This window comes from Rhinichthys klamathensis, unplaced genomic scaffold (assembly GCF_029890125.1).
Source record: "Rhinichthys klamathensis goyatoka isolate OS25496 unplaced genomic scaffold, OSU_Roscu_1.1 h1tg000338l_1, whole genome shotgun sequence".
Lineage (NCBI taxonomy): Eukaryota > Metazoa > Chordata > Actinopteri > Cypriniformes > Leuciscidae > Rhinichthys > Rhinichthys klamathensis.
Window position 1 is genome coordinate 2715944 of NW_026606852.1, and position 12635 is coordinate 2728578.

The following is a 12635-nucleotide window of genomic DNA, read 5'->3' on the forward strand; positions in this document are numbered from 1 at the left end:
TGTTTTAATGCCTGAAATAATGATAAATGTACATTTGACAATAAATAATGTTTTATTAACAAGTTCGGGAGGAGCACGTTCAGATAATTAACCTAATTAACAAGGGAGGAGCTCATCCAGTCAACTCAAATATCATCAGGAGGTATTTATACAGCAGACTTACTTCTGTTCTATGACAATTTTCCAGCATCCCGCCACTACCCCATCTCCTCACTTCTAACTATTCCTATCCCAACCTGGGATGGGGCAGTATTCTGGGTTCAGGCCAAATTCCGAGCTCGGAGCCCTCCCCTCGGACAGCAGGCCAAGTACGCATAACCTTTACTCTATTTAATTATATGTAAGTGTGAACTCATGAATTACTATTCAAACATTAAAACGACAATCATATAGTGCAATTAGGCCTAAACCCAGAATACTGCCCCATCCCAACCTGGGATGGGGCAGTATTCTGGGTATAGGCCAAATTCCGAGCTCGGAGCCCTCCCCTCGGACAGCAGGCCAAGTACGCATAACCTTTACTCTATTTAATTATATGTAAGTGTGAACTCATGAATAACTATTCAAACATTAAAAGGACAATCATATAGTGCAATTACGTATAGTATTCAAAGAAAACAAAATTAATGGAGAGGACAACAAGGTAGATAGCACATGAGTATGTTAGATTAACATGATTTTTTTATTAAATAAATATATAAATAGAGTGCACAAAATGGTAGAAAATTATGTTTTATTACAAAAGATTAGGAAGAGCACGTTCAGATAATCTTACCAATTAATGCGAGAGGAGGTATTGTTACGAACTGCTTTGATACTGTTGAGGATCCAAATGCAGCTTTATACAACAACTCAAATACAAGACTTCACAGAGAATGACAGAACACGCAGGGCTTATATAGGCAGAATTAACAAAGTAATGAGACTGTAATCAAGCATAATAAGTCCGGGCGATGGGTTAGTCCATGATAAGATTGCACAAGATTCGGGTGGAGTGCCCTATAGTGGACTTACCTCGGCTCCACGAAAGTTTATGTGCGAACTAGTAAAGTGGTTTAACTGTGTACATATGCTAATAAATTAATACAATTTGTTTCTCATCATTTGATATGTATATTTACAAACTCCCAAAATTCTTTAAATTTTTACGCAATGTCATTGCAAACTTGTTGTTGTTATTTCTAGGTAACCAAAAAGAAGACAAGACATCTTTTCACAATGCAACAGTTCATATTAACCATGACAAGGGGAAAAACTAAAAAAGAACCATACACAACATTGTCATAAAAGTAGTCCATAAGACTTCGTTCTTTTATGCTGTTTTGTATTTTTATTTTTTTGGAGCTTGGCAAGAGGTCACAATGACCTGTTGGTGTATGGAAAAGATTCCACTAGAAAATATACAGCATCAGGATGAGTAAATAAGGACAGACTCGCTTTGGGGTCCAATTTGGGGATAAATATACAGCATCAGGATGAGTAAAAAAGGACAGACTCGCTTTGGGGTCCAATTGGGGATAGGTTTTACAAGACAAAGTATTTAACACTGCCCTGCCTCTTAGCCACAATCCTGAGCATCTCGATCTCCTCAGCTCTGGTTTGGTCGTCCCTCAGGGAGCTGTCAAGACTTTTTTCATCCTGTCCTCTCTCATTCATCATCCTCATTAGCAGCCTGCACACGAACACAGGGTACATGCAACATACAGATGAACACACATGTCCCATTTTTAAAAAAGGAAAAGGCAATTGGATGAATGCAACAGAACGGCTTTCACGGACATGTAGCTATTCATTATCTGTCGAGCTTCTCATCGGGTACAGGAAGCCATTGGTAGGGCTCATCTGAGTGGTGACTGCTAGCGGATCCCGGCCCAGACTCTTGGCTATTTTCGCGGAGAACACTTCAGTGTAATTGCCTTCCAACTGAGGCTAAATTGTGTTGCTGAGAAAATTGGTGCACAGCACAGCCCTCTCCTGCTGCAAACAGGTTTTTATTTCCCCCTAAACAAAAAAAAAAGCAGGGAGAGTGACAAGCTTTAGGATGTAAATACCAGCTCGGTGCTGAAGAGCCTCCTGCCATTTCGTGAAGGGAGATATTGAAAGTGCAGCGATTTGCCCTGCTTAAAATTGCAAGAGCAGTTTATGTGCTTCACAGAATCTGTAAAAAGCCAAGGACAAGCCAGCATCTCCTTCCTGTTCCGTTATATCCACCTTGACAGGCAGGATTTAAATTGACATTCACACTTGATTATTATTGTTGTGACTGTATAAGATTTCTTCTGTGCTTAAAAGTAAAGATATAATTAGAACTGAGAACTGAGTGCAGTTAATGACTTAATTGATATGTTCTTGTTAATTCAAAATAGTGTTTAATGAACAAAGACAGATATGTATCCTTCATAAAATGTGTGTAATTGTCGCAGTAATCATCTTGGGAATTATTTAATTATTTGGTAGTGACATGATTAGATGATCATTAGATTTGCTAGTTTGGAAACTCTGGAAAGATCTGAGGATTTATTTATTTTTTTCATGTTTTGAAAAAAGGAAAGTTGAACCATTTTCTATTTTTATATTTTTTAAATGTAATTAATTCCTGCGATGGCAAAACTGAATGTTCAGCAACCATCAGTTCTAATTATAATGTGCTGATTTGCTGCTCAAGAAACATTTCTTGTTATTATCAATGTTGAAAACAGTTGTGCTAATTGATCTTTTTCTGTATTGATTTCCCAGAATTAACCAGGCTGGGAGACTAGCTATAAGACGAGCAACTGCTACAATATAAGCTGTTATTTACATCAGCGAATGATTCAGGATTCGTCACAGTTCAGCTTAGCTAATGATAATACTTCTGCACGCAATCTTCAGATCATATTTACGTATTTTCTGACCTACTTTTCAATGTGTTCTTATTTTTAATGAAAGAGAGTCACACTTTTGGTTGAGTTATAATTTAATACTCAAATCCAGAGTAAAATAGCACTTAGTAATCAAGTATTTCTGTCTGTCTGGTTGGGCACAATTAATAATTTAGTGGAATTTTACGAGTGCCTCATTATTTGGTAGCAATTTCCTGGGCAAGAGACGAGAAACTGATTGACACTATTGTCAGAAATAAGTGTGACCTCTTTCCCACAAGCCAGCAGCCAGGAGCAAACTTTAATCTCCTCCCAGTAAACATTCATCTCATACACTGAGCCACATTTCTCTCTCTCTCTTTCTCTCTCTCCCGCTCTTTCTGTCTGTCGCTGTGGTTCCTTTGGAAACTCAGTCGGTTTAATTAAGTGGGATTAGAAGCCACCACAGTGTCTTCCAAGGCTTGTTTATGAGTACCACACTAAGAGGTCATCAGGGGTCCTATGAAAGAAAATCCCATCACACAGAGCTTTTTAACAGAAACAGACATTCTGTAAAGCTACTTATGAAGTCTGAAGGCCAAGTTTTACATGTTTAATCTTTGAAAGAAGCTGGTCCTTGTGTAGTCTTCAGCTAGCAGTTTTACATCTTTAATTTTTCAGTTAAATGCTAATTCTTAATCAATAGACATAGTGAAGTAGCAAGAGTTTAGCAGGAAAAAAAAACTGTTCTCAGACTAAAGCAGCCTGTAAAAGTGTGTTTTGTGGTGTGTTACATTTTTTATTGGAATATTTGTCAGTCATGCCATGCATCCTGTTCATATTAATAGCTTGCTATGAATAGTGTTTTGGATTCATTACACATATTTGCTGTCACCATATGTTTGGTGTACTGACACCACAAGCTGTCTTTGAACATGCATCACATCACTCTCAACTCACAGAAAGCATCCAGAAAGCCTCATTAGAACGTGTGTATGTGTGTGTGTGTGTGTGTGTGTGTGTGTGTGTGTGTGTGTGTGTGTGTGTGTGTGTGTGTGTGTGTGTGTGTGTGTGTGTGTGTGTGTGTGTGTGTGTGTGTGTGTGTTCTTGTATAGCCTATTCTTGTATTACAACTTAAAATGGCTTATGAGGACACTTCCATTACGCCTATGGAGAGACCCTGTAAACCAAATGTACAAGTGTGTGTGTGTGTGTGTGTGTGTGCGTGCGTGTGTGTATTTCAGGGACCACGAAGAAGTTCCAAAATAAATTTCAAATGAAAGCACTAAAACGTTGCTGGAAGTCATAATGTTTTGTCCTTTAGCTATGGGTAAAAATCAATACGCTGACAAAACACTGGCAATAAAAAATATTAATAAGTCTATGGCCTTGATAAAGCCACTTTAAATGAAAATTTATTAAATATTAAAGCAAGTGTCGAAACTCTCAGCAGTTCTCTCAGAATTTGCTCAGTTTCCTCTCATTTCCTCAGACCTGGTAAGACTAAAGTGTAAGGAAAACTATTCAATTGACTATAATCTTCTTTTTTAATGACCCTTCAGCTGATCCCTGTCAAGTGTTTTAGACACTGATGGAAGCGAATTGTTGAAAATTGGTTTCTTGTGAATTAGCAGAGTACAGAATAAAGCAATACGCCATGAGAGGCTGAGCATTATAGTGTTTTTACCATGTTTAAGAGGTGTTCTAGCCTCCATAGCCTCCACGCAACCCCCAAATGAAATACCCTAAATAAAAAATGTTGCTGTTCATAAGTCATTCTGAATAGACACATTACCAACATATATTTAGAAAGCCAACAATTGAGAGTTTACTGTTTAATTCTCAGAATTATTCAGCCTGTTATTAATATGGAGATTTATATATATATATATATATATATATATATATATATATATAAAAACACTTTCTATACAGTAAATCTGACTAAATACAGACAAATAGATTATATATATATAATCTATTTGTCTGTATTTAGACAGATTTACTGTATAGAAAGTGTTTATATGCCTGTAACTGCATGTGGAACTTTTTTTTTTCAAACAATGCAACTTTTTAAATCAATTATATCTGTTGTGTTGGTAAATCTGAATTTTCAACATTATTGCTCATAAGTCAAACTAGACTCAGCATGAAACTGCATGCAGCTTTACAGTGATGTGCTTCAATTACAATGTCAATAGGTCTACTATAATGCTGCATGGATACTGTTAATATGGTTGCCAAAATGTCTCACTCTAAGCTGTTTACAGTTTCCAAGCAACGTAGCAACTTTCCACATTACTAAACAGCTACATTTGCAGTCACACAAGTATGCATCTTTGAAGTTTTCAGCTCATCCAAAAATGAGAACTTAGTACAAGTACTATGTACCACTGCATAAAATGCATAAAAAAATCAAGAAGCATGACTGATTAGCATACTAATTATATTCTTACACATGCATGTAATCACCTTGCCTGAACTTAGAAGCTCTTTTTTAGAGCTCGTTTTAGAGCTGTTTTCAGAGCTTAATGTAAAAGTGTGACAGCGATGTAATGTAAAGGGTGTGAAACAGATTGAGGAACAGACAACACTGTCATCAAAAATAACTCTGCAGATGTCTGAGAGAAATATTGCCCAGAAAGAGCACACATGGTCTCTCCACATGTAATGAACGAGTCTCTATGCTTTTCTGTTCTACGTCTCTCTCCCATTATTCACATCCGTCTATTTTTGGTCTGACGTTCTTCGTTATTTGTGGTACCACCTGCAAAGCCTTTAATTAGCTCACATCTGCTTCACTCCCTCCCGACTGATGCACTTGGCTCCCCTCCACTCTAAAAGACCATCATTAAGCATAACCCCCCAAATCAAAAGGCCATCATGACAAAAGCAAGCTAAAATCGCAAATACTTCTGATTCTATGAAGACTGCCAAATGAGATGCCATATTACGAGCTGGTGCATTTTCATCTGACACACAGAGAATGGAGTCTTCAAACAAACCCGTCATCAGTTCGAGAGAAGCAAAAGAACAGGGATTAAATATAGATTTATGTGCTCTTTGTCAGCCAAGGCAATCTTGAAAACAAAAAGCAATCAATAATGCTCAAAGAGAACGAGAAAAGGGACCAAACATTTTTAAGAGCGTTTCAGCAGGGACATGTTTCCGTTCTGCTTTCAAGTTGAAATCAGTTTTCAGAATTGTCTTGCTTTGTGTTGCAGTCCTGCGCCGGAGTTACTCATGCAGCGTTTGCAAAGTGGTCCTGAACTCCATTGAGCAGTATCACGCACATCTCCAGGGCTCCAAACACCAAAACAAGTGAGTGTAAATTTTCTGTCCTAAATGATTCCTTCACATCTCTCCAAGGCCCTGTTTACACCTAGAATTAATATGTGTGTTGGTCGATCGAATCATGAGGGAGACATACCCTTTTACACCTGGTGTTTTAATCCGTCTCTATTGTCCACTTTCAACCACTTCTGTCCTTATTTCTTCGAGGGTGGGTAAATGTATGGGCTTTTTCAGATCTTTCGATCTAATGGATGAAATAAGCTCGCACAATTTACATTTGAAACATACAGAGAGCAGCAGGTTTCATTTCTGCTCTGACAGCGGAAAGTCTATACGCATGAGTGTGTGTGTTAGAAATCAGCAATGGTGAGAGAACATTGTGCTTGGTACATTTTTCATCTTCAAACCAAACTTAGGTCTCGACAAAGTTTGAATCCTGTCTGGCTAGCACGCTTCCCATAATGTTTATGCATTAGGTCAGAAGGCGGAGAGTAGGCGGTCTTTTGTGGCTGTTTGAGACACATTCAACCACATGAGCATCTACACTATGTAAGCAATCGAGTCAAATGCGTTTTCGACTGCCTCTGGAAGTGGTCAAGTAGACATACTTGACCAAGTATACACCTATATTTAGTGTTATAGTCTTGTGTTCAGATTGAAAAAAAATAACACGCTTTCTGGAATGAAAATGTCCACCTCTAATTGTAGCTTAGAATTATAAAATCAATATAAAATAATTAAATTTTGCTTTTACCAGGCTGTGATAAACTAATGTTTAATAGCTATTCTTAAAAAAAAAGAAAGGAAGTACAAGCCCAAACTTCCTGCTTCAATAGGAAATAGGAGGTGTCCATCAATGCGGTCTTTACATGCTTTCACCATTCTGTTTAAATTTCTGGCTGTGTTCGAAATCACCCCTTATACCCTCATTAACTATTCCCTACATTCTTCCACTAATATAGTCCACTTGAAAGAGTGAATGAAAACTAGTGAATTCGGACACTTAGCAAACTGGCAGCTCCAGTCGTAAGATGAAGATTTATCTTGATCTCTGTAATGGAAACTAGCATATATAAACCTTAATTAAACAATTTAACAATCCATTAAAAGGAATTTATACCTGTATGATATTACGCTGTAGCCACATTGGACCAGCGGTTTGGAAAATGGATGGATGGATGATTCAGCTGCGGGCGCCATCTTCAGTCTAACGCGAGAATTCATTCAGCGCGACCATCACAGTGCATTATGTCTATTCTCTTGCCATTGAGCGTACATCAGTTGTACACTCATTATTGCAATGCATTGTGGGATTGAAAGAGTGCACTCTGGACAACATCCACTATGGTTTCGGACACTCCTACAAATGGCTGTCCCTTCAAATAGTGCCCTATTTAAGATTATAGGGGGTGATTTTGGACAGCCTCTCTCTTTTCATCCCCCAAGTCTTCTCTGAGATCAGCTCATCAGTCATATTTCTTATGCATAACCATTTACTGCTTCTGTCCTCAACGGGAGCATCACTGGTCTCAGTTATCACAGCCGCTCAGGTCTGCTGCCTGTTCAATAGAAATCACTGAGATACTGCCATAACTTTCCACACTGCACAGACTAATCATGCAGGATGCTGTTATGTGTGCTGCTGACCGGTGGGATATCGGTGATTAAAACGCTCTCACTTAAGGCTACCATATTAAAACATTAGTTTCTAAGTCTTTCTTTGAACTCAGAGCACAGCTCCCTGCTGGGAACAATGGTTTGGCTTCCCCATTTGCTTTCTTAAAGTCCACCCAACAATAAATATGCTGTAATTATTACTCATGCCATTCAAAACCCATAAGCTGTTTTTTTTTTTTTTTTTTTTTTTTTTTTTTTTTTTTAAGTAGAGGTTCTGAAGAATCTTTTTCCAGGTTGCTTGTCCATGTCTGTCAAGTTTTTTTGTTTGTTTTTTAATGGTGTCACATCAATGATTTTATACTTTTTTTTTTTTGTTCTTGTGATAAAATGTCATTGACATCAAACCAGTAGCTGTATGGATTTCTTTCTTTTTTTTTTTTTTTTTTTTTTTTTAATGACAAGAGCTCTGTAATTTTAATTTTGGGTGGAACAATTCAGTCCAGTAATGGTTAATCTTGACACACAAACAATATAAAAGTTATTCTAAAGTATACTAGATAAAAACCAGTAGAGATTTTACAGGAAAAAGACGTGTACCACGACCTGAAGTTAGATGTTTTTACAATTATGCTGAACGGCCTTTTACTTGCTAAAACGTATGAAATATCAGACAACAGAAAGCATGTAGAAGAATGTGTACAACTATTTAACAGTGAGCTTTATAAGGTTATAGGGTTATCCAGCAGGACTTTTTGTCGACCAGCTTTACCAGCTAATGTTTGCTGGTAAACATTTGGGCTAAACAACAGCCTGAACCAGCAGGGAAAGTCATGTTGGTTATTTAACCAGGTTCAAATAGCATGATGTTTTCTATTCAGATAGAGGTGGGTAAACATTGCCACCTGTGCGCACTTAGAAACAATTAAAGTCACTTCTTGTTTTTGTCTGGCAGAGCCCTCTGTGCATCAGGCAGCGCTGTTTAGTTGATCTGCCACCCCGTTTGCCTCCAAATCCACCCAACTGCCTCAAGCAGGATATGCCCATCAAACTTGTAATGAAATAAAAAATGAATTAGAACAAGAAAGCAGAGAGAGAGAGAGAAGAGAGAGAGGGGGGAAATGAGGTAGTAGAGCTCACACTGTTTGTCCAATCATACACACGGCTGACAGAAATGAACCCCCCTTCATAAGTGGAACTGTCAGGTTTAGAGCCTGTTGTGAAGGCACTTTTTCATCGTCTTCGTTTCGAGGCTGCTGGCCTGTTTCTGCTTGCTACGTGAGTCGACAACAGCCCCTAATTGCTTTTCACAATAAACCAATTGATTAACATGCCAACGGAGCCTGGATTGGACAGGAGGACTCAAGCTGAAATCCAAATCACTACTATTTTACAATCATTAATTGTAATTAGAGCTACATCCTCTCTTACGAGGAATCACTGACAGCCAGGAAGAGTATTGATTAAAGAGGATGTTTCCCTATCTTGTCGCTGCAGCGGGTCCCTGCGTATTCTGATGAAGGGGAGGAAGAGTTTATGTAAGGGTCTGTTTTGCATTAAGACAGCAAAAAGGAGAGTGTTTTTTCTTTTTTTCTTTTTTTTGTAACCCCTGCAGTACATCAGCGCTCAGGATACTGTTGTGGGAGGACAGCGTTTGCGATCTGTGCCAAACACAAGCAGCTTCCTGCTACATTAATATTAACTTTCTTTGTTGAAAACTAACCACTTTTGTCTACAGCAGTGCCAACCTGCATTAAGCACTGAACGCAGACCTTTACAAATTAAGAATATTTAAAGGTGACCTATTATACCCATTTCCACATGATGTAATATAAATCTCTGATGTCCTCAAAATGTGTCTGGGAAGTTTCAGCTCAAAATACCACCCAGATTTTTTTATTATAGCTCGTCAAAGTTGACCCTTTTTGGGTGTGAGGGAAAACGCTCCGTTTTTGTGTGTCCCTTTAAATGCAAATGAGCTGCTGCGCCCCGCTCCTGTTCAGAAGACGGACGATCTTTTACATGTGCTTCGGATACAGGAACAACATAACAGCCGAATTTCTCTCAGGCAAAATGTCGATAATACCCAGTAGTAGCGGAGTAAAACCGGAGTCAGACACAAATGAAGAGACTCAGGAAGAGGCTGCAACTGTTAGACTGTACATGGACGTTTCTGAATGGTTAGTGGATACATTTATGTAACTTAGTTGTTGTGGAGTTGATTCTTCTCATCGACTAGCCTGTACCGTCATGTTAATCTATAAACTATTGTATAGGTGCTTGTTTGTGAACTGTATTAGGATGCTCACAAATCCAGAAAATATGCTGCATGGAGATAGAGCAGGTATCGTTTAGTGTACGGTTATAATGTCGGACTGATGCTTCTCACTCAGGGCGGGATCTAGTGCAAATCGTCACCAGTCATGGGAGGGGTTTGCCTATTCTTACGTAGGAGTAGGGGGAAATTTGAAATAGCTTGTTCTGAGAGATTGATAATGATATATGGGGATTATAAAAAAGTATTGGGTGGATTTTTACCATTATAGGCTGGTTGTTTACACACAGTGTGGACACACATCTGTGTTCAAACACCTTATAAAAGTGAATTTTGATTAATAGGTCCCATTTAACTGATAAACTAATGTAAACTACCTAACTATAAATCTAAAACAGGCTATTTATTGTAAACACCATCAATATACACAATACAAACAGTATATTATTATAAGGCTCTCTGGAATACTTTATTCTGATTAGTCAATCGTGGCAGTCTGTAGTCAGATATATTTGTGTAAATGACTCTAAACTGTATAACTGACTATTATCCTAGACAACCAGTGTCCTACCTATCATGTATATCTACCTATAATAGTTACTTCTTATATGGATAGTTCAGCCATGAAACGCCTCGGTTATAACTGTAACCTTGGTTTCCTGAAGAGGGAACGAGACGCTGCGTCATTACAACACTTTGGAAACGCGTGATTGCGTCTTGAAGCACGTGTGAAATGAGTCCAATGGTGTGACGGAACGTCATAGGTGGGTGATGTCATGACCAGGAAGGTCTAAATAACCCTGCCAAGAAACTTTCTTGCAGAAACTCCAGCACTGTACCAACCGGGCAGTTAGTGTAGTCTAATCTCGTGGTACTAATTTCGTGGTACTAATCTCGTACCACGAAGAGAACAATCCTCATTTAAAAGCATAAAGTTTCCTCTTGGACGGAGCTCTGGAGTAAAGAATGATCTCAATAACCTCAGTTGAGAGACCACCCTCTATGAGTTGGGGACCCACATACCCACAGCTTCCAAACTCTAGGCGGGAAATATTGAGCCCCTCACTTGAGATAGAAGGTTCCTCCTGATCGGAATCTCCCAAGGGGAGCCGTCGAGGAGGGATATCAGGTCCGAAAACTAAACTCGAGTTGGCTAACGAGGAGCCACTAACAGCAGAAGGGGCACCCTCCCAGGCGCGAGCACAGACCCCCCTGATGATTTAGGTAAGCGATCCCCGATTTGTCGTCTGACGGGACAAGAACATGATGGCCCCTTAGATCTGGGAGAAGAAATTTCAATGCCAGAAAAACAGCCATCATCTCTGGGCAGTTTATAGGCCATGATAGATCTATTGTCTGATGGGACAAGACAGGGCACTTCCACAGACCCTAAGTCGAGCGGCCCTACATGACCACTCCCCAACTCGCGAGGGAAGCATCTGTCATAAGCATCACACGGCGACAAGGAGCTCCCAACACTGGACCTTGGGACAAGAACCAGGGTTTCTTTCACAAAGTCAAGGTACGAAGATATCTGCTTGTAACCTTGATCGTGCGGAATGGATTGCCCCTCGGGAAAACCCCCTGGTCTAGAGCCACCACGGCAGTACAGAACAAAAGGTATTATGTTGGCTGCTGCTACCATCAGACCCAACAGCCTTTAAAACTGTTTGACAGTGCGTGACAGGCCTAGCTTCAGTTCTTTCACGACTAAGAGGATTGAATTGATGCGTGCAGGAGACAGCCAGTGCTGCGTCATCGTTAAATCCCATATTACACCCTGAAAAGTGATTCTCTGTGCTGAATTGCCAAGTACTCTGAATAAGCTAATATCAACCAATCATCGATGTCATTTAATATGCAAATTCTGTGGATATGCAGCTGATACAAAGCAGCATCCACGCATTTCGTGAAAGTAGGAGGTGACAGTGCTAGGCCAAAAGGAAGAACACGGTACTAGTATGCTTCACCACCGAAAGCAAACCTGAGGACCTTCCTGTGATTTTGAAGGATTTATATATGGAAGTACTAACAAACCAGTCCTCAGATCTGATTTGAGTCACGGTTTCCTTTGAAGTTAACATTTTGAACTTTAGCTTTTTGACCGCACAGTTTAGATGGCACTTATCTAAAATTGGACGCAACCCCCCATCCTTCTTCGTAATGATGAAATAGCGGCTGTAAAACCTGGACTGGTAACACTTTAGAATACGGTTCCTTCGTTAATGAAAAACTACACAAGAAACAATGAGTAACACAATATTAACAATCTAGTAACTATTATTAACTAACAAGAAACTCTGATTAACGAACTAGTAAGTAATAGCGCACAGATGAAAGTGGTAATTCACTATTAACTAATCAATAACTACTATTTTTTTAATGCTTCCTAGAGAACTACTGAATTTTTTTTATAATTCATGCAAAAACTAATTAATAATCAATGCAGGACAAATGACTAGCACTACATTAACATTTGAACTGCTACTGTAAACGATACACAAGGTTGTTTACATTATTAATATGTAATAGCATAGCATACTTATGATTTGGGAAATCTGTTAATAATTGGCCTATGCTGTCTATTTATCAACTGAATAATTTTAAAGAAA

General features: G+C 38.9%; 1 protein-coding gene across 1 annotated transcript in view; it reads left to right on the forward strand.

The window, feature by feature from the left end:
• zgc:171482 (zinc finger protein) overlaps positions 1–12635 on the forward strand; it is a 146698-nt gene that overhangs the window by 85867 nt on the left and 48196 nt on the right. The window contains exon 6 of the mRNA XM_056272456.1: positions 6065–6161. Coding sequence (XP_056128431.1) covers positions 6065–6161 — 97 coding nt within the window. The remainder of the gene's footprint in view (positions 1–6064; positions 6162–12635) is intronic.